At 32.9% G+C, this 23,899-nt stretch overlaps 1 protein-coding gene across 1 annotated transcript; it reads left to right on the forward strand.

The window, feature by feature from the left end:
- The first annotated feature begins 1,189 nt into the window (after nucleotides 1-1,189).
- On the forward strand, nucleotides 1,190-23,689 carry LOC147609614 (putative serine protease EDA2). The gene is made up of 13 exons (XM_086787712.1): nucleotides 1,190-1,463; nucleotides 1,573-1,698; nucleotides 2,895-3,050; nucleotides 4,108-4,293; nucleotides 5,270-5,386; nucleotides 5,884-5,934; nucleotides 7,612-7,683; nucleotides 10,420-10,516; nucleotides 13,477-13,570; nucleotides 14,995-15,089; nucleotides 19,149-19,223; nucleotides 19,367-19,444; nucleotides 23,494-23,689. The coding sequence occupies exons 1-13, from the start codon at nucleotides 1,230-1,232 to the stop codon at nucleotides 23,586-23,588; spliced, it is 1,476 nt and encodes a 491-aa protein (XP_086643838.1). The 5' UTR covers nucleotides 1,190-1,229; the 3' UTR covers nucleotides 23,589-23,689.
- The last annotated feature ends 210 nt before the right edge of the window (nucleotides 23,690-23,899 follow it).

Consider the following 23,899-nt stretch of genomic DNA (forward strand, 5'->3'; position numbering starts at 1 on the left):
AGATACAATACTGACCCATGAGCCCCCTTTTATACTTAAGCCCATAAACATGGTCCTATACCTAATCTAAAGTTGTTGCTTCATTACAACCATATACCAAAGATTGCTATTAATCTAATCCCTTTCTATATTAGAACCATTGTAAGTGTATCATAAGTGTTAGATTTGCTTGTTGTTGCTTGAGCTTTCCAACCTTCTACCTTCCGTGGATATAGGACAAAGTATTGTGAGCAAGCTGTTCTTGAACCTACTTCACTAGTTCCACTTTGATCTTCACTAACACTACAATCCTTCTCTTAATCAAGCTCAAGGAAGCTTAATCAAGATATTAACTCTATTAAATAGACTTACAAGGCAAAATAGACCATCAAATATGTGTTGACTGTTGTAGATTGTTGTTCAACTTCTTGTCCTCTACGCAGTTATTCCTTTGCCAAGATTATTGACTGATCACATTGATTAGAACTAATCCTTACTGTAATCACTATCCATTGTCCAACTATTTGTCCTATCTCAATGAGAACTTGACCAAACTAAAGCTTAATGATGAAAAGGTTCTTGTATTATATTATTATAGGACTCAATCTTGATTTTAGTGTTAAGTTTATCACTAATCTTTCAAGGGTTAACACTAACTGTTGTAATCACTTTCTTGATCACAAATTGCTTATATTACCTTTTGTATCTGGATCTTTATCAAGATTTCAAGCTTTTTCACAAAAATTAATAGAAATGGTAATAGGAATTAAAGATTAGATACTTACACCTCTTGAGCTGACGTGAACATGTGAATGAAACCTAAGATACAAAAGATCCATTAGTGTCAATAGGAGCAATTCCAACCCAACAATGAACACCATCATATGCCCAAAAGGACTAGACACAAGTCATGAATGGGCCACTCCCTCATAAATGCATCTTCACGGCCGGCAAGTTTGCAGGCCATCAATATCCCCCACTCTTCGCACTCTATTGCATAAACCGTGTAGTATGCACTCTCAAATCTAGGTGTGTACAGATTTGGCTCCCAAATTAAGGTGCCCACGATCGTAGGAAAAACTTTTAAAGGAGATACGCATAGTGACAAGGCCGCGGGCCGCGGCCGGCCTCAAGGCGTTCTTTTTCTTGTGGTTGATCCTAATATTCGGTTTATTTAAGCGCGATGTATAGGCCACCATTACCAGCAGCTGCAAGTCGTATCGCTGCAGCAGCTCGCACTAGTAATAGTAATGGCTTCTTCATCTTCTCCTAGGTTGCCACTCTCATGGAGGAGGTGCTGCGGGCGATTTGCGCTGGTGGTAGCTGTCACGTATTGCCTTCTGGTTGCGCACATGCCCACTTCAGAGAGTCTCTTGCACAACCACATTAGACGGCTTCATAGCAAGCTATCTCAAAAGACAGTAGCTTCTGCAAGTAGTGCCCCTCTCTGGATGAATCAAACTGTGGATCACTTCAACCCTCAGGTGCTCTCTCTCTCTCTCTCTCTCTCTCTCTCTCTCTCTCTCTCACAGTCACACGCGCGCGCGCACACAAAATAACTAATTCATTGGGTGACCTTAATTATGATCACAGGACACACGAACGTTCCAACAGCGTTATTATGAGTTGCTTGACTATTTCGTTGACCCGCAAGGTCCTATATTCTTGCTGATCTGTGGAGAGTCCGCATGTGGAGGGATATACGACGACTACTACCTGGTCAGTATATAAACCGATTTGTACACGAGGCTCTTCAGCCTTCCATCTATGCCTAACTACATATTTATATGTAGCCTAGTGCCGGCCATAAACATGAAACACTTATGTGTATGCATGTGCTACTATGCTAAAAAGGACAGGTTTATTCATTTGTGCAATCATACTTGTACGCTTGCTTCCCAAATCTGCCACACCATCGTTATCGAGTGGGGCTCCCAAGGGCTCTATTACATGAAAAGGAAGACCTAAAACTCATTAGGTGCTTACCATGAAGTTAAAATGAAGAAAGGGCCCCCAAGGGCTCTAGTATTACATGAAAATCAAGCCCTAAAAGCTCATTAGGTGCTTACCATGAAGAAAGGGCTCCCAAGGCCTCCATTATATGATGAAAACCTAGACCTTAAGTTCGTTACGTGCTTACCCAGAAGTTAAAGGAAGCCACAATGTTGGAGCCACCCACAATGTTGGAGCAATGTGTTGGGTGTGTGATCCCAAAAGTTAAAGGGAGATAAGACCCAATGTTTCTCCTCTCCCTTCCTCTCCCATCTTAGCTCTTGTTGGTGATCACACACCCATCTATTCATCCTTATTAAAGTCATTTAAAATACACAAGCGGGTAGAATACTTCCATATATTTTTTAATTTTGAATTGGCTATATCATGTGATTTTTTAAACCACAATCTCTTCCTAGATGAATATGTATATATGATATCAATCTAGCATAGAATAATCCACTTCGCATTAAATTGAGCCAAATTCTAAATAGTTGCATAAAGACGGAGTGGAGTTGAACCAATGCATTTTCTATACCTACATGTTGTGCAAATACCTACATATGCTTATATGAAAGCATGCATGTAGGCATATATGGATGCATACATGTATGTCTATAAAAAGTAAAAAATGCTATAATATGGAATTTCAGGCTGAATACCACAATCAACAAAGTGTCTCATTGAGCCACCATTCCTTGAGATAACATCGTTCTTAATGCACATGACATACAAATGATCTCTTCGTTTCTCTCTCTCTCTCTCTCATATTTATATGCACAAGTGTAAGCACATAAATATCTTCTCAAAGGTTTCTTTATGAGTTACTGTAACATGGGATAAGGAAATTATTATATTGTTATGACTATATGTTTTAGCACTAGATGTGAAAGTTGCTTACTATAATTTTCTTCTTATTATAGGTTTTGGCGCAAGGTGTGAAGGCTGCTTGTGTCACACTAGAGCATCGCTATTATGGAAAAAGCATTCCAACTCCAGACCTACAATTAGAAAACCTTAAGTATCTGAGCTCAAAGCAAGCTCTCTTTGACCTTGCCACCTTTCGTAGCTATTATCAGGTATGAATCATTTCAAGGTATCAAGCACTCTTTTTTTCATTAAGTGGTGCCATCATAAAGTGTCTCCTAGTCTTACTTATCTAAATATGCTTTTAAAAAAAATCTTCTTTAAAAATGAACAATAGGTAAGGAATTTGATGAGAAAGGTATTTTATTGTGAGAGAGAATTGATAAGGAATGAACTATAGGTGAAAGATTTCATGAGAAAGATACCACATCGTTGAAGTAAAAAATGCATTACAAATGCAATAACAACATTATTTTATGTAGTCATTTGACAATCTTATTACAACCATTCGAAACTTTATGTTAAAAAGAGTCTAAAACAATTATGATAAGAAAGATAAAAGCACAACATCATATTATTTTTCAATGTAAAATTTATTTAACTTAACAAATTAAACAAAAATGGTCATTTTAGCATGATTATAAGTAATGTTTTTAAAAATCAAAGTGTTATGTTACATGTATCTTCCTCTCATATCAATTTTCAACAACTACATAACATATAGTCCTAAAGTTTGGTTTTTATAGATTTTTCCAAATCATTATTGTAAAATTTGTTGGAAGACGATTTATAGTGAATGATGCAAAGGAAACTCGACTCTAAATTGGAATCTCAAGTCATAATTTTTTTTAAAGTGCAAAAATGGTCAGTAGAAGCTCACCTTTCTATGGTTCCATGTGTTAATTAAGAAAATTGTTACTTCTTATAGACACTACAACATGATTTCTATGGTTAATGTGTTAATTAAGAAAATTTTAATTTCTTCTACACACTACAAAATGGTTTCTCTAAGTCAAAATTAATTGATTATATATGATCTACAGAGTTGTGTTATGTCTTTTGAATAAGATTGTATATTAACTATTTTAACGTCAATGCATCTATGTGTATAGACTTCCATGATATAATAACTACATTTGATATGACTTATAGAAATTTTCATATTACCAACCGTGATTACTACATAAAAAGCTTTTATGATCCTTTTTGTATACAAAAGTAATGACTTTGCTACTATAATAATATGTTTTTTTTAAATGAAAATTTCAGGAACAAATTATCAAGCGTTATAATTTATCAAAAAATTTTGAGAATGCTTGGATAGTCTTGGGTGGTTCATATTCAGGTGCACTCAGTGCTTGGTTTAGAGTTAAGTTTCCACATCTTGTGCGGGGAAGCATTTCAAGCTCTGGTGTTGTGAACACTATTGAAAACTATCAAGCATATGATATACAGGTAATAAAATAGAGAGTTATAGGTCTGTATCAGAATTTGAGTTATCTTCCTAAATAAATCTTTCTTTCCATAGGTGAACCATAGTATTAGTATTGTCAATATGCTAGAAATACAGTATGCTTGATTGCCTAACTGTCATTCTCTCTCTCTCTCTCTCTCTCTCTCTCTCTCTCTCTCTCTCTCTCTCTCTCTCTCTCTCTCTCTCTCTATCTATGTGTGTGTGTGTGTGTGTGTGCATGCCAGTATATGCATATGTGTGCATGTGTATGTGCACATGTGCATGTGCATGTGTGTTGTGAGGGCTCCTTTTTTCGGGACATAATGCCTCAACGTGTGCTGCTTAAAAGCATGACTAATTGATAAGAGAAAGAGAGGAATAACATATTCTTAATGACTCCTTCTTAAATTATGAGATGGGGACAACCATTATTTATACAAAACCTTGACTCTAAGAAAAGCAAAAATCACTCTTAAAATATGACCATCTATTAAACTAATTTTATCCTAAGAAAATAGTAGATGATTCAATTATTCTATATGATGATTCTCATTTAATACAAGCTCCCTAGCGGCATGCATTTACGATGTTCTCACACGATCATAACATCAATTTAATGAAAATTCATGTGAAAAAATCCTAGTATCAATACATGTGCGCGTGTGCGATGTGGTACACACGTACCCAAGTGCATGTGCTACAAAAGTGGAGATGTACAAGCACATTGTGTGAATGGTTCAAACTATCTGTGCAAGTGCAAATGTACCCAAGTTTGTGTTGCAAAAGTGGAGGTATACGATCACATTATGGTGATGGTAAAGCTATATCTTTTTAAATAAGGTAAATTAGAATGTCGTAAGTTCAAACATAAGAATAGAGATGACAATTGAATTGGTTTTCAAACTTTCAGAGTTTTTTAAAATTTCCTTTTCAACATTGTTAAATATGCCTCTTTATTCTACAAACATTTGAATGTAGCTTGGAGAATCTTTAGGCCCCAAATGCGGTGCTGCTTACAAGGACATTACAAAGCGCTTAGATGAAGCCCTTGTGAAAAATGCAACATATATCAAGTCACTCGTCAATGCTACACAGGTTCCAATTCTAACATAGAAAGATGATTCATTGGTTATTAAAATCAATTTAACATCTCTCTCTCTCTCTCTATGTGTGTGTGTGTGTGTGTGTGTGCGCGCGCGCGCGCGCATAGAAATTCATGCATTATAAACATTTGTTCATATTTAGAGATTCCGAAACACATGCAAGCATAGAAATTCATGCATTATAATATATATATATATATATATATATATATATATATATATATATATATATATTTAAGGATTCCAAGACACATGCATGCATGTACTTGAGAACACACACGTGCTAGCTAGTGGAAACACCTATAACTTACATATCTTGAGAGAGAGAGAAAGAGAGAGAGAGAGAGAGACATGCATGCATGTACTTGAGAACACACACGTGCTAGCTAGTGAAAACACTTATAACTTACATAACTTGAGAGAGAGAGAGAGAGAGAGAGAGAAGAGATTACATGAATTTCTCATTAATAGATGAAATATATTTTGCAGTTAAATGATGGTGACTTTGCAGGTCTCATGGGAATTTTCCCTGCTGGCCACGTAAGAGCTCTCCCATTATTTATTTTTATTTTTTGATCAAAAAATTCAACTTTCAATGTTTATGTTACTATTAGTAAAGGTTGTGGTGTATCATATATCTAAAAAAGACAAGAAAATATCTTTTTTTTTTAAGTGGACAATTGTTTAAAAAGGTTAGGAAAGTGGAAATTTTATTTTTAAAAAGATACGAAAAATGGATATTTCTTTTAAAAAATAGTCAAGATGAATATTTCTTTAAGGATATAATCAAAGTGAATAGTTATGTTTTTGAAAAGGAAAGAAAATCAGATAAGCTTTAGTTAATTAATGAAAACTAAACTTATGAAATTGAAGAATGAGAACACTAACAATATTCCAAATTAATTATCCCTTAGATAGAGAACTAGGTCAAATATTTACTAGCATAAATAACATTTTCATGAAACTTATTTCTTATAAGCAATCATACATCATTTTGTTGGGTAAACGCTTTTCTAAAACAAACCCTTTCTAAAACGAAGGAGTGAAATAGAGAGTACATAATACATTCACATTTGAATTCAAGTGTAAGAGCTTCCTCTGCATGAGTAACCAAAGAAAACTTATTAGTGAAATAATCTAAAGTAGTTTGTATTTTTGTACTACAATGGATATGATTGGACTTTGATAAAAATATGGTTCCTATTTCAAGTAAGACAAAAGGTCCTTTTATCTATTGATACACCATTTATGGCTTAATTTCTATTTCTATAAGTAGAGAGAGGGGAGAGAGAGAGAGAGAGAGAGAGAGAGAGAGAGAGAGAGAAGAGAGAGAGGGAGGGAGCGAGGGAGGGAGAGAGAGAGAGAGAGAGAGAGAGAGAGAGAGAGAGAGAGAGTAGAGTATTGTAAAGTTGAACACAATGTCACAAGTTCGTAAATTTTCATAAATTAAAAAAACAAGTTAATGAGAGTTATAAAAAGTTAATAAGATGTTTGTACCTTTGAGATGCAAATGAAAATTAAATAGATGGGAAAAATGTACAATAAAAGCTAGTACATGTACATGTGAAACAAATTTGCTAATACATGTGAGAAATTTTTGAAAAATTAATAAGATGTTTGTACCTCTGAAATGCAAATTAAAAAGTAAATAGATGAAGAATATGTACAATAAAAGTTGGTATATGTGAAACGAATTTTCCAATACATTTGGCATTTTTTGAACATATTCTTCATGGATGATTTTTAAAATTTATCTATAAAAATATTTTTTAAATTTAAATCGAACAAAAATATCTATAGATACAAAATATATTCAAAGTTATTTAATATTTTCCTATTATATCTTCTCTTGATATTGAAATCATTCTTTTTTTTAAATAAAATGCTAGCCCTTAGAAGGCTTAAGCACAAATGGTAACACCATGGGATGCACACAAGCATAGATCAAGGGTTTTAACCATTCAATTTGTAGCATAATTTATGTCAAAAAATAAGGTATAACTTTGAGACATACTGAGCATTTTCTTTAAAATTATATATACAAAATTAGCATAAATGTAAGATTACATTTGTTATTAATTTTCTTAATAAGTTTTTAACATATTGCTAATGCAAGATTATATTTGTTATTAATTTTCTTAACAAGTTTTAATTCTGTTGATCCATATTGCTACCTATCAACAATTAAAAGAAGAGTAATTTGGTATACATATACAGGTTCAATATGGAGATCCAATCACTCCCTGTACACCCATCTTGGAAGCAATTAGCAATGGAACTGACACTTTGGTAAGTACGATGCCTAAAAGAGATCATTATGAAATCAATAAATTATAATGTATAGAGATCATTATAACTATACATCACTATTACACTATGTGTGCAATAGTATATAGATATTCATTGTAACTATACATAAATGTTTCACTATGTGTGCATGCGCAAACACACATGTACACACATGGTGTAATCACACATCTACACAAAAGCATTTTCATGCATGCATGCCCACACAAATGCACATGAATGCAAATATGTAGATGCATGCATATGTATGTGCATATACAAGCATGCCTACACAAATGCACATGCACCCAAAGATGCATAAACACATGAAGGTAAAAATGCACATGCATGCAAAGACACACTTGCACATATTGGCTAGAGTGTAATCTTTTTTCATGTTTTATATTCTAGCATAATTAAAGTCCATAATAGCTTAAAGATGTCAATATTGTTTTCCAAAAAAGTAATAAATTATGTTCATGACAATGCAAAATCTTCTTACTGTACAAGTGATACACCTAAATTTTAATTTTTGTATCTTGTCCAATATTTGTTTCCTAAAAAGTAATGAATTATGTGGATGAAAATATAAACCTTGTTCCTATACAAGTGATATACCTAAAATTTAATTTTTCTATGTTGTTCAATATGGTACTTGTTGAATGAATGTGTTATTATACCTAAAATTTAAATTTTTTAATGTTGTTCAATATGGTACTTGTTGTTGAATGAATGTGTTATTATAGGTAAAACTTTCAAAAACATTTACTTGTTGATAAAACTTAAGCTTAGGCCACAATTCCTACAAGTTTAAGACCTTTTAAAATGGAGATGTTCTTTTCTTCTAATTGAAGCTTTACAACATATAGAAAGTGAGGTACCATTTCTAGCATCAACCATATTTGTAAAAAGATGTTGTAACGCATACATACTGAGAAGCCCTTTGTGATTGGTTGTGAAACTTGTATTATAAATAATTATAGGTGTACTTAAGTAAGCCACTAGAGGGATTTAAGGCTAGCTTCTAAATTAGAAAAGAAAATATACTTGAAAATCTACATAACTAACTAAATATATACCTTTAGATTTCCACCAAAAAGTATGACTATTTGAAGGCCAAATCTTTTTTGCTTAGGTGTACATATGGATAGACATCCATTATAACCTCACATTTCAGAGCTAAAAATCATAACCTCACATTTTGAAACTGAAAACTATAAATGTGAAACTAGTTCTACCAATGATATGTTTTTACATCATAACTTTTTGAAGGGCTTGGTCATTTTCTAGTTTCTTTGGTGAAATTTATAACAAAAATTTTTCTTTTATTAGGAAGATACACCATGGAAAATAGGTTTCTTGAAACATATTTCTTTTGTCGAGTTCGTGCTGTGACGCCCTCGCAGCCCCGCAGTCCCCCCCCCGTGCCGTGCCGTGAGGCCCCGCAGCCCCCCGGGCCGTGCCGTGACGCCCCCCGCCGCCCCCCGATGCCGTGCCGTGATGCCCCCCCCGATGCCGTGCCGTGACGCCCCCGCAGCTGCAAGATCAGGGTATCCAGTTTTATCCAATTTATGCTGGACTGGGACAATGCTTGGAGAGTAAATTTTGGGAGGCAAGGTACTTAAAATGAGATCAAGCAAATAATAGAAAATACACTTGCCCTTAAATTAACCCAATATAACTTAAATTAATATAAATTAATCTAATTAATCAAAAATATGATGAAATGATAAACAAATGATCTTTTCATACTTAGAGTGATCCAATTTATTTTTCCATAGATGCACCATTACAAGCACACTAGTCCCTATAGGTTTTAGATGATTCACATCAAAAATGTAATTTTACTATTTAGATTATTAATATTTACAGGCCTTCTGATAGTCTGAAAGAATTTTGAAAAAGAGAACATTAAAAATCCAACCATTGGATTTGCAATTTTTACTAACCACCACATTCTACTAATGTCTCAGTATCTACCCACTCTTTTGATCTACAAGATTGAGGATTTTAAGTGGTAGCTATTGTGGGTACAAAAAGTGGCGTATATTATAACACTTTAAAGACCTTGAAATATTCAAAGAAAATAGACAAATATCTTAAAATTTTCTCAAAAAATCAAGTTAAGCTCCATATTATGTGAAGATCTAAGGTACAAAGTGGGAATCTCATATGAGTTTATATGTAAAAGATATTAGCATTTTATGGAATCAGTTCAAATTTGGGACAGGGTGTATACATTAACTTTGTACCTAAGAAAATGAGGACTTTTGACTATCTAATGCTTAATCAAATTATGCAACTATATTTCCAACTTTGAATATGATGTTCCAACAAAAGAACTTGAAACGAAATTCCTTCATTTACTAGGAGAGATTAGCCACTAAAGGTAAACAAATGCCTGTTTTTTTACTGTTACGGGTGCCTGAGTGGACAAAACTGGGCACCCCGATCTTGCAACCACCCTGTCTTAAAGCCGTGCTATAAAAAAGGGCTAGGTCATTTTTTAATATTATCTTAGCACCATACTTTTTCAATGTTAAGCTATTTTTCATTAAATAAAAAATTCTTTTTTACAGAATTGTTTATGCAAAAACCATGATTATGAGAATATCAAACATTTATGTGGAATTATTGATATATGATTTATACATCATAAAAAGTAAAAATGACATCTTGATTTAATTTTTTTTATTGAAGTGATTCAAGAAAATAAATATCTTTTTGTAAATATTTTAGGAAGCATATGTGGAAGTGATAAATGCATTGACAGGAGGAGATACAAGTTATTTTAGCCAAGAAATCTACAAGAATGTAGACCCTACGGTTGATGTTGGTATGTATCAATTTTCATTTAGAGTTTTTGGTTTATTTAAAAAAATCTTCATAAAGTATTTTATTCCATTTATCTTTTGGTTTTTATATTTATTCCATTTAGAGTTTTTGGTTTACTTATAAAGTCTTCATAAAGTATTGTATTCCATTTATCTTTTTGTTTTTACTTTTTAATATTTAGATAACCCCTGATTTATCCAATTACTTATCTAGTATTTAGTTAAACCCTCCGGCCTTATCGAATTACTTGTTTTGTATTAAGATAATCCCTCTCTTATCTAATTACTTGTTTTGTATTAAGACAATCCCTCTCTTATCTAATTACTTGTGTTAATTAGGTAACCCTTCCCTTTTTTGCATTTAATCTCTCCTAAGACTGTGAATAATAACTACAAAATACTTCCCTTGTATAATAACTTATCTTAGGAAACAGATAACGCCTCCATTTTTTTCAACATTAAAACTCTCTTAATATTGTTCATTTTACCTTGATGGTTTGAAATGCAAATTTTTAATGAATACTTAAACAAAGAGACTTATTAAAAAAACAAAACTAGCTTATTAGAACAGTTCTTAAAATTTACAAAAGATAGAATTTAACTATTTTTTTCTTTTCGAATACTACATATTAATTTTCTTTTTTCCACTATCTATTTTAATTTTTACATCTTGATGTTTAACTCATTGAAACTGATCCGAAGTTACATATGCCCCCCCCGGTCCCCCCCTCTTAGTTTTTCTTCTCTCTAAGAATTTGTTAACAAAATAGGTGTGGCTGTCCAAACCAAAAGATTTGTTTTAAAAATAGTTTTTGGTTAGTCAAACCATTTCCTTATTATTGTTTTACACATTGTCAGTATTGTTAGACCCTAAATTCATAGAAAAGAACAACAAAGTTATGGGGCTGAATTTTCAATATCTTGGGTTCTTTTGGAAGAAATAATAATTTGCATGTAAAATGATATGGAGGGGTTCTTTTGGAATAAATAAAGCCAGTCTTAGGCAAGAACCAAGCATTAAATACTAGTATGTTTGTATATACTATGATGCCAGTTCAGGTTTACTATTCTTGCAAACACTAATTTAGTACACAATATACTATGATGCTAGCTTAGATTTAGTTTCCTCGCAAACATTAATTTAGTATTATTAGCTACAATCTTAATGCTCTAAGGTTTTTGAAAGTGAAGTTACTTTATCATTTGTCTAGAACTTGGACCTTATAAGGTATTAAACCAAGGGAGTCTGAATATAATACACATATTTAATGAATAATAGAGGCAAAGAGTAGCATCACCTATATTTCTTAGCTCTAATATTATAGAACATGTTTTGGTAATCAAGTAATTTTTAGTTCCCTTAAGAGACTATTTAGCTTGGGTCATATATACTAGGTATTAATATAAAGTATCATTTATTTAAGTAACAAGTTTGTGTGAATTAGTTGTCGAGCAAAAAGATACTAGAACCAAGTAATTCATTTGATGAAGTATCTAGATTAAAAAACATGCTTTTTTAAAGTTACTTTTAAAGAAATTTCAAATCTTTCTAGTTCACTTTGTTTAAGTATCCTTTTTAGGAGTTTTGTTTGTTTTTAAAATTAATTTTAGCCTCCAAAACTAGTGTCTTTTGGAAAGGGAGTGCGCTACTTTTTAGAAACAAATTGTTGAGCCTTCATGTTTCATTATTGCATATAATTTAACTCATTGAAGTCATTTTTTATGGTCTCCTTGACAAGACCATAAAAAAATGGATTCTTCTTATGAGGAGAATCCATATTTAAGCAACATATTTCTAAGATTGTGGCCTTAACCTTAGACATATCTTTTGCTAATAGCGTTGAGATAGATTTAAAAAGCTTTAATTTGACATTAGGCTAACTCAAGAGAATCTGCATGATACATTTCTAATTTGACATAGACTAACTAACTATAATATTTATGTTGTGCACACTTCATTATGGTTTAGGATAATCTAATTTGACATAGACTAACTAACTATAATCTTTATGTCATGCACACTTGGTTATGGTTTAGGAGGATCCATATTATTTTATGTTATCTTTGAAGCACATGTTTCACATATTCAAGGATGACCCAAAGTGCAAAAAGATGCACATTATTGCAATTTTAGTTCTTCTTTCCAGATGACACAACAACTTTCTAGTAAAATCAAATGGCAAGCGATTGTAGGCAGGTAGTTCTATATTCTCAATAGATGGTTTTGCAAATTTTTTGGGTTGTTTGTTAGAAAACAGTAAAATAGATGCAACAAGATCAACACAACATGTATCAAGCAATTACAATGATCTTCTATATGCACTTACTTTTCAATTGGTGGACTTTGAGTTGTAATTGAACTCATTTTATAGTGAATACAAGTCCTTGGGGGCAACTTGTAATAATGGAACAAGGTAGTCAACCCTAGCCAACTATGGGACCCTAGGTAGAAGGTAGTCAACCCTAGCCAACCAAACCTAGTAGTCTACCCAATAGATTCCACATGCGTATACATGCATCGCCTCCCAACAAAGACAAGAAAACTTGAAAAGATTTCAACGACAACTTTGACATTAAACATGGCGACCCTACGCCCTCAACCAGCCATCATTGAAGATGACTTGCCTGCCGCCTTTGCAGGCCTGCTTGCAGCTAGCAGCCTCAACGCCTTTGTGAAATAATGATGAAACTACACTAAGTTCCAGTGTTCGAAAAAAACCCGGGTATAGTGTAATTTGCACTTGCAGATTTTTAAAATTACCTTCAAATTTGAAACTTAAGGGTACAAAAACCTGCAAATTTTGAGGGGTTGTAGAACAAAAACCTTCAAAATTTGAAAATTTTCTTTATAAATAATTTCACAATTTTTAGATGAAGGTTTTGTACTTTTTGGGAAAATAGTTTTTTTCAAACACTGACACTAACATGCTAAAAGCATCTATTCATGTGGTGTTTGTTTTAGGTCGGCAATGGACTTACCAACAATGCTCGGAAGTCGGTTATTTTATTACAGCAGCATCAAAAAATAATATCTTTATGCGTCCACTTAATCTACAGTAAGATAATTTTGTTTACTTATTCTAATGTGTATTGTACGTGATATTACCCACCTATATTTCATGATCTATGACATGCACGATTAATTAAAGTAGGAGCTATATCAAGTATGATACAACATGTTATTTAAGATTAGTTTACTAATTCCTCACTATTTCATTTGTATAGTTTGATAAAAGGGACAAAATTTAATCAAGAATATATATTTGAGCTTCCTAAAAAATAATACGAGATTTCTACCACCCACTTATGGTTGACCACTTATGCATGTACACAATCTTTTAGTTGTGGTTGAAATAACATATATATTTCATGATCTATGTCATAGATCATAAAATAGCATATATATTTCATGATCTATGACATGCATGCTTAAATAAGGAGCTAAATCAAGTATGATAGAACATATTACTTAAGATTGGTTTACTAATTCCTCGCTATTTAACTTATATAGTGTGATAAAAGGGACAAAATTTAATCAAGACTATATATTTTAGCTTCCTAAAAACTAGTATGAGATTTCTACCACCCACTTATGGTTGACCACTTATGCATGTACACAATCTTTTAGTCTAGTGGTTGACCAATAAAAGATTGTAACACACACAAACACTAATGTCAACATTTAAAGTTGATGCCACCTGACACCGCTTTCCATTTTACTTTAGTTTTCTATGTTGAAACACCCTTTAAATCTATAAAAGATTTTAAAAATTTTAAACATTTATAAATTTTTAAATCTATAAAAGGTTTAAAGACATAAATATGGGTTTATGCTCATTTGCACTTGACTCTTTATTATGCAAGGGAAGGGCTCCCCTAAAGATAATTTTTGTATACATATGGATATAATGTCTTTTGTTATGTCTAATGACCTTAGTGTGCACCAAATTCAAGGAACTAAGGAATAAAAATATCAAAGGACAAATTGAGCAAGAAATGAGTAAATGGTGTGTGGCTTGGGCAAGAGAGGACATTGTGTTTTGAAAAGTGGGTTGAAGGGCCTGGGAGAAAACCATAAACCATAAAGTGGGTTGAAGGGCATGGGAGAAAACCATAAACAACAATACAGAAATTCTTGAGGGCTGATAGAGGCTACATATGGAAGCATGTAAAAGGTAGGACTCTTTGGGTAAAAGGTAGGACTCTTTGGGCATGTGTCTTGGGCAAGAAGGGCAATGTGTTGATGACAAGTGGGTTGAAGGGCATGGAGAAAAACGATAAACAATAATAGACAATTTCTTGAGGGGTGATAAAGGCTACATACACATAGAAAATACATTTAGAGGATATCCCATGAGAGATAACAACTGAAAAATGTTAGAGAGAGAGAGAAAGAGAGAGAGAGAGAGAGAGAGAGAGAGAGAGAGAGAGAGAGAGAGAGAGAGAGAGAGATTTTAATGTCCTACTTTTTTTCTTAAAGATATTATCTGGACCTTTGTGCAAATGTATTTGGGAATAGAACTTCACCACCTGTAGATTTCACTGATATATATTATGGTGCAACTAAAATTGCAGGTATTTACTTCTCTACTTTTCAAAACTTCTTTAAAGATAGAAACATTTTGAAATTTAATCTTCTATGGGTCCTAGTCCATGTATTCTCATAGATCCTATAGGATGAATGTTGGCTAGAGATCTGGTGGGACCAAAGAAGTCAATGGCAAATTTCTATATGGTGCCTTCCATCTTAGGCTACTACCTCAATAGAATGTCTTTATGGTGCCTCAAGTCCAATAGATATAAGTGAAGAATCTCTGATCTTTGTAATGTTTTACCCATGGGAAAGGGCTTGAACCCCCTGCCTATAGAGATAATGGTGTATCCATGTATCTCATATTAAATTATCCATCTATGTATATCATATTAACTTATGCATCTAAGTATGTAATTCTCCTGACAATTAATCTCCCATTTACTACCACATACATATCTATGTCTCATGGGATTCCCTTTCTAATTTTGTGTATCTTGTTATGTGATGACACCCTTACATGACCTATGATGATCCTCATACCACCATGGGATATGTACCTATGTGAAGAGCTCAATCTATCCAGTGAAACCATTCCAAGTTTATCGGAAGAACGCATTAGGATATTCATGTCTCATCTTGATTAAGTCTAGTGAGATCTAGACAAATGATGTAGTTATTTTGTGTATGTGGAGAGAGCTCAACCTCTCATAGTGAAACATTTCCAAGTCTATATAGGACAAAAGCATTCTAGAAATCTTTACTGTGCGAATATTCATGTCTTATCTATATGAAGTCTAGTAAGACCTAAATAAATGTAGATGAATGATATTATGCCATAGGAGAGCATAGAATACTTTTTCGAGATTCAAGAGGAGAAAGAAAGCCCTTAAAGAGCCCATTTGGAACCCGAGTTTCGCCTATAGTGTACCCTTGCTTAATTTTTGCACTAAAAATTTGTATAAAATAAGGGTTGAATTCAAGAGTTGCCTCTAATTTTAAGGGTTTGCAAAAAGGTTTTTGTCTAGCACTAACAAGTAAGATGAGAAGGACCTCAAGTCTGCACAAAAGGTGTGCCTGAGCAGCTCATTGTAGAGCCGGTGGAAAATCGGGTTGGACTGATTGCGTTTGAGGCTAAAAGGAAACTAAACCGGTTTAAACTAGTGTAAAATCCCATATCTTACAGTATTTTCCTTTGAGAATTATATGAGGAGGAAATGACTCCCTTTGGGAAAACAGACTTTCCTTGCACACTGCCTCAAGTTGCTTTAGTATGTACCATCCAAGATCTACTTGAAGGGACACAAGGGTAGGGATATCTAAAAGATATATGGAACTTAAAACAACTTACATTGCATGAATACTAACAAGCATGACTGCCTTTTGGAGAGACAATGCTTTATATGGTGCCTTAGGTCCAATAGATATAACTGAAGCATCTCTAATATTTGAAATGTTTTACCCCTAGGAAAAGGCCTAAACCCCTCCCTATAGAGATAATGGTGCATCCACTTATCTCATATTAACTTATGCATCTAAGTATGTAACTGTCATGAAAATTAATCTCCCATTGGCTACTACATACATGCCTATGGCTCATGGGACGCCCTTTCTTTTGAGTATCTTGCGATGCGATGAAACCCTTAGTTGACCTATGATGATCATCATACCATGGGATATGTATCTATGTAGAGAGCTCAATCTAGCAGTGAAACCATCCCAAGTTTGTAGGAATAAGGCATTGTGATATTCATGTCTCATCTTGATGAAGTCTAGAGATATCTAGACAAACGATGAAATTGTATTGCATCTGTTGGTGGAGAGAGCTCAACCTCTCATGATATGATGAAACCTTCCCAAGTATATAGGATAAAAGCATTCAAAAAATATTCATTGCATATATATATTCATGTCTTATCTATATGAAGTCTAGTAAGACCTCTTGAAATGTCTTATCTATATGATGTCTAGTAAGAGCTAGATAAATGTAGATGAATGATATTATGCCATATGAGAGCACATAATGGGGAGTCCATGTTGTGTAGTGGAACAAATTGAATTCAAAATAATCAAATTGTCACTTCAAATAATAATTTGTAAGAAAATATAGCAGAGACATAAACATCATATTGGGTACAAAATTTCCCCCATGTGTGAGACCCGGTCTCACACATGAGCATTGTAATGATTTATAAACATATGAAGTAATTTGATAGAATCAATATCTTTCATAGAGAGGATACATCATCTCATTGGGGGAGAAAAGATAATATAGAAAGAAAGGAGCAAAAAGAGAATTTAGAAAGAAAGGAGAGCTTCATCCAAGGAACCTGCAATTCTGAAAAACCATGTTTAATAGAGTTCTCTCTCTCTCTCTGTCTCTCTCTCACATGAAATAATTAAACCATACAAGAAAAACAATAAAAGAAATTGATACTCTCTGTAGACATTTGCTTGTCTTAGCATGTCATGGCTCCCTATATGTAGGTACAGGCCTACAACTTGTAGCGCCTGCAACTTTCTAGTCTCTTGCTAGAATATAGTTGAGTTTATACTTAAAAATAAGGGAATAGTGTCGGTATACAACCCTACATGGGACGTTTTGCTAAATTTGGTTGTATGTAAAAATACACTACTTTTCAAGAAGGGATCTATTTTAAAAAATGTTTACATTTTCTACCAATTAGCTTTTAGTATACATTTGTTATTATTATTATATGATATAAATTTATATTTATTTTTACTTTTTATATTGTATATTATTTTAATTTGAAAACTTTCTTACATTCATAACTTGCATAATTGAACATTTATGCTGCTCTGCTTACAAGGGGATGAGATCATCAAGTAAACGGATCTTCATGGAGGAAATCATCACCCTCTCTTGGAGGAAAGTTAAGGGTTTTTGTGTCGTTAAATTTAAAGAGAAAAGGCCTCTCCTTAATAAGTTCTCTTGTTATTAAAGAGAAAAGGACTCTCCTTATTAAGGTTCTTACCCCCCTGGACACCAAATGTCTGTGAATAGGGTTCCACTTATTTCCACAAGGTCTCATCATCTTTGTTTCGAGAGCTGGCTAGTGACTTACACATGTAATGTGTGGTGGAAGTTCCTTGTGTTTTTGTCTTCAAAGGTCATTATGATTGTGTTGTGTTGTGAGCCAATTTTTTTCTAAGTTACCTCCACTCATTTTGCAGTCTTGTCAGGATGTGGCCTTGATCTCTTTCTTTATCCTAGCAGTGTTTTTTTGGATCTTAGTTTTGGTGGCATTTATGATTGAGAAGCTCTTGTTCGATTTCCTTCTTTGTTTTCTTTTCTTGGACCTTAGTTTTGGTGGCATTTAGGAGAATATATTTTATGATTTCCTTTTTTGTTTCTTGAAGTTCTTCATGTTTTACTTCTTTGTTGCTTGAAATTCTTTGTGGTTCCTCCTTGAAATGCTTTAACTCTTATGTCAATGCCTCCTTGGGGGGCCTTTTACTTACCTATTGTCATGTGGACCCTTGATTTAGGGGAATATTTCTTAAACTTGATAATCTCCTTATCATAGTGTTGTGTCTACATGCTTCCTTTTTCCTTCTCATGTGCTTTTGGTATCTTTTTCCATCCATTTTCTTATTGGTATTCCCTTGATTTAGTTCTTAAACTTTATAATCTCCTTGTCATAGTGTTGTATCTTCAAACTTCCTTTTTCCTTCTCCTATGCTTCTAGTATTTTTCTCCATTCATTCTCTTATTGGTCCTCCCTTGCTATAGCAGGCAGTCATGCATATGCACATTTGGGTGTTCTAAAAGGTCAAAATTACATTCAAAATTGGCTATTTATTTTTTTAAGGATTTAAACTTTGTATTCTAATCCTATAATTATGGGAAGATTAGGGTAAGAAGAATATCACAAAAGCAATACCACAATAGCACAAGCCCCTAGTTCTAAAAGTTTTTATACCCTAGGAGTACAATAAGTTGCATTTGATTAGGTAGTAAGATGTCGATTATGATTTAAAGATATTATTTGTGGGTAGCTAATGAGAGATTAGATTTAAGTTCCTTGAGCTCTTGTAAATTTTTCAATTTTTATAATACGGTTACCATTTTGCAACAATAGGTTCGAATATTCTATTTTTGAATGGCTCGCAAGATCCTTATCGACATGCTTCTAAACAAACTTCAGCACCCAGTGGTAAGAAAATTATTCAAACTTTCTTGTTATAATTAAAACTCCATACACTTTTATTCATCCTTAGTATTTTGTGATATAGAGACTTTCTTGTTATAATTAAAAGTCTATGTACACTTATTTATCCTTAATATTTTGTGCTATAGAGACAAGCATCTTAATCACTTGTGAGAACTGTGCCCATTGTGTTGATATAAATGGATGCCAACCTTATTTACAACGAGGTAAGTTTAAACCATCCTTCTCTCTCTCTCTCTCTCTCTCTCTCTCTCTCTCTCTCTCTCTCTCTCTCTCTCTCTCTATCTATCTATCTATCTATCTATCTATCTATCTCCATCCCAATACATGCATAGCTGTGTAATGTGTCGACCCATTAATATGCACCCATGCACATGCGTGCCCACCCATGCACACATGTACACACTCACACCACAGGTATATATGCACCCACATGCACATGAATATGTGCGTAGGCATGGGTGGGGGCATGATTGTGGGTGGTCACATGACTATGTGCCCATCTTCATGCACATGAATATGTGTATGTGGGTGGGTACATGACTATGTGCTCACCCATGCCCATGTACATGAATATCTACATGTGGGTGGGCACAAGACTATGTGCCCACCCATGCCCATGCACATGCACATGAATATGTGCCAACCCATGAAAATGTGCACACACATGCACATGCACATGCATACACACATGCACACTCACACATGTGCATGCACACACACACATATGCACACATGAACATGTACACACACGTGCATACACATGCACACCCGTATGCACATGATGCAGACACATGCATGGGCACACTCACATGCACAAGCACAAGCACACACACATGTAGGCGCACGTACACATGTGCACACACACTTATACATGCACATGCACACACACATGTAGAGGCACATTCACATGCACATGCACATGTAAACTTGTGCGCACACACACACACATGTATATAGGAATGCATGTAAGCACACACATGCACATAAGCATGTGCATGTGTGTGTGTGCGTGCACATGTGCATAGCTATACATGTAAGCAAGGAAAAATACGAACATGTATATATGCATACACACACCCCCCCATACACACACATACACACACTCTTATGCCAATTCACATAAGCACACACATAGATACACATTAACATAAACATTCATACATATAAAGTACATATAACACATTTGCCTATATATAAATGAAGAAATATGATACACAACACAACACATGCATTGATAAAAAATATGTTTTTATATCATTTGCTAATTTTCAATTTCAATATACAAATAGGTTCATGACTTGAATATTATAGAAGAGTGGATAGTAACTAAATTTATATAATGTAATGATGAAATAACAATTAATACAATGTGAATGGTTTTAAAAAAATGTAGTAGCACATGTACGGTGTTCAATTTTGAGTAGTTTCTACATAGAAGTTATGGATAGCAATGACCATATTAACGTTATAGGTTTTAAGTTTCTACATAGAAATTATGGACAATAATGACCACATTAACTCTATAGCTTTTTCGTTTCCACATGGAAGTTTTGTATAGTAATGACCACATTCACTTTATAGCTTTTAAGTTTCTACATAGAAGTGTTTTAGTAATGACCAAATCATTTAAATTATAGCTTTTTTGTTTCTACATAGAAGAGTTATAAGGTAATGACCAGATTAACTTTATAGATTTTTAGAAATTTTTTTTTTCTTATCGAATATTTTGTAGTAATGTGCATATCCTTAATAATATTGTATGAAATATATTTAGATTAAAAATATTCAAGCAAGTAATATATGTAAAGATAACAATTTTTTTTCTTTTAAACATGTAAGAAACTAAACAAAAAAAAAGTAAGAAACTAAACAAAAAATAAATTAACAAATAAAAAACATGTTAGAGTAAATATATATATATAATTCTAAATATACCAATTAGAATCAATAAGCATTCTCGTGTCAACATTATTGGATTTCAAATATCAAACCTAGGATTTTAATTAACTTTTCAAGTTTTTAAATTATATTATATAGTTCTATAATTAAATTAAATAATTCTGTTTATTATATGACTATAGTGTAAATAGAGGCCTTTTATGTTTTATAAAATGACCTATTTTGGCCTCTTATTACTCACATAAAGGTATTCGTAGTTAAAGTTATCATCCAAATATGAAATAGAAAATGTATACGTTAATTTACACATAAAAATGACAACCAAAAGGATGAAAGTTATAGAAAGGTAGAAAGGCTAAACATTCAAAAACTTTAGAAGCTAATAAAATTTCCAAACATTCAAGCACTTCATTTTTTTGCAATGTATGAAAAAGTAAGATTTCAAAACTTTAAAATCTCATTAAAAAAATTCAATCCTTCAAAATTTCTAGTTTAGAAAAACACAGTAGGTCTACAAGGATTCAATTTTTAAAACGTAAAAAACATCATAACTTCATTTCTAAAACCTAAAAACATCACAACTTCAAAATTTTAGCTACATATGAGAGACAATGAAAAGATTTAATTTTCTTTTAAAAAAATCAAACAAGTAAGTATGTATTGTTTTTTGTAGCTATGGTTTAGATTTTTTAACATCATGTTGTGTGTAATTGTATGTGTATGATGAACATAACACGCATGCTAAACTTTCAATATATATTGTTAGGGTATTTTAGGTAAAACTTAATCAATATGCAATGTATGGAATGTTTTAAATTATAAGAAGGATATTCATATATTCTAAATGTTATCAAAAGTGGGGATTTCATGATATAGATAGCCACACATGGTCTTTTAAGTGCAGTTCTTCAGTTGTTTTTTTTAAATATCTGACAAGCCTTAGGCCCAAGATCCTTTCATAGTTACTATTTTTAACTACCCATAGTAGGTGCGCTACGCACATGAGGTGGGCTTATTTAATCTAGCCGTAGGTAGGTGATATACCTAAGGAAGCACCTTGTGGGGTTTTGAACCTAGGACCTAGTCCTAGGCCAAAATCTTCACCACTTGGGCGATCACCTCATTGGTGAGCTGAAATTTTATTTATAGAGAAGTCCTTACTTATTGTCCTTCAAATATAGAGAACATTTTTATTTAAAGTGCAAGCGCTTTCTTATTGTCCTTAAAATACAAACTACCAGTGTTTCCTTATTTTCCATAAAATACAAAGGATGTGTAAAATGCATGTATGTAAACTCTAATATCACAATAATATGAGTAATTTGATTGTAAGCTTGATCATGATTTATAATACAATTTTTCTTTGATAATGTTTTTACACACTTAGATTTTGCCTATTTAAGATATGCCTTAATTATTCTAAACATACACATGTCTTTTTGAAAGAGTGATTTAGTTACAAAAGAAAAATCATTTAAATAATCATGTGATATGCTTATTTGCATTATGTAACAAAGTTTTTTTAGGATGCACATGCACATGGGATAGGCCTAGGAACATAGGCTTAGGATCATTTACATGTGGGATTAGGGCACATGGGAAATGGGAATATAAAAGGCATGTGCTCTAGGACTACTGCACCTTTGATATACCTTTTGAACCATTTGAAGTCTTAGGCTATCATTACACTTTACTTTCCATTGTCCTTAGTGATAATCTCTCAAGCTTTCCATAATCCAAACTAATTAGGTTAATCCAAGGATAACCTAGATGTTACTTTTTTTCACATTCTTATCTCACCTACGTTCCGTAGTTATAAAAGGGAAAGAGTACTAAGCTAGTTATAAAAAAGAATGGTTTAAATAATCATGTGATACCATATTTTCATAAACAAGAACTTATCATAATGGTAGTCCACATTGTTTACACTAGCATGAGAGAGTCACATCCCACCAAGCTGCCAAGAAGACATATTTAAAAAAATACAATACATATTTAGTGTTTAATTTAATTATTTCATTAGAACATTTCATTCAATTTGTTTAGGAGATTAAAAAGTAAAAGTTAAAAACACTTTCACTATACATTTTTATGTATATTATGAAGTGTGTAATTTGAATAAGGATAAAATGATTTCCTTGGATCGTAGAGCAATCATATAAGAGTTTTGGTTTCCAAATAGTTATAAGGTGACCATAGTATAAGTTATCCTGAATAATCATGATAATTTTCCAAAGTCCTTTAAGATCATGAGTTAAAGTTTATGGAAAGTTTTAGAGATTATTTTATTTGCATGATGCTTTATATCATGGCATTATCTCAATAACTTACTTATATGCTTTTTATTTTATAGGTGATGCAAGCTCATGTACGTCCCCTCAAAATGTTACTCAAGCAAGGGCTATTATGAGGAGTTCAATCGAGAAATGGATTTCTCATCAGTACTAAGAGATTGTAGAAATCTAGTAGTAATAGAAGGCTTAGTTTCAAAAGATGAATATTCAGAGCTTCTTGGAGCTTAACATAATAATCATTTGCTACAAAATAAATCATGCTTTCAAGGATAAATTCAAATTTTACTTATTGAAAATTTTAGAGTTTTAAGACTTTTCAAAGTTGAAAACCAAGAACTTATCTTTCAACTAGATTTTCCAAAGCTAGGATTAGAAACATTCTTTTGAAAACAAAAGATTTAATGGTCTTGCTAACCAAGGAACATATTTAACTAGAAAAAGACTTTCATTCTTGAAAGAAAGGAG

The sequence above is a fragment of the Cibotium barometz genome, chromosome 51, assembly GCF_041138505.1.
Source record: "Cibotium barometz isolate CiBa-2024 chromosome 51, ASM4113850v1, whole genome shotgun sequence".
In the NCBI taxonomy this organism is placed as follows: Eukaryota; Viridiplantae; Streptophyta; class Polypodiopsida; order Cyatheales; family Cibotiaceae; genus Cibotium; species Cibotium barometz.

Excerpts from the sequence above, each read along its gene's own strand:
- LOC147609614 (XM_086787712.1), top strand. The coding sequence starts at position 1,230 with ATGGCTTCTTCATCTTCTCCTAGGTTGCCACTCTCATGGAGGAGGTGC. Across the intron at positions 7,684-10,419 it reads GCAATGGAACTGACACTTTG|GAAGCATATGTGGAAGTGAT; the intron begins GTAAGTACGATG and ends TAAATATTTTAG. Across the intron at positions 10,517-13,476 it reads AGACCCTACGGTTGATGTTG|GTCGGCAATGGACTTACCAA; the intron begins GTATGTATCAAT and ends TGTTTGTTTTAG.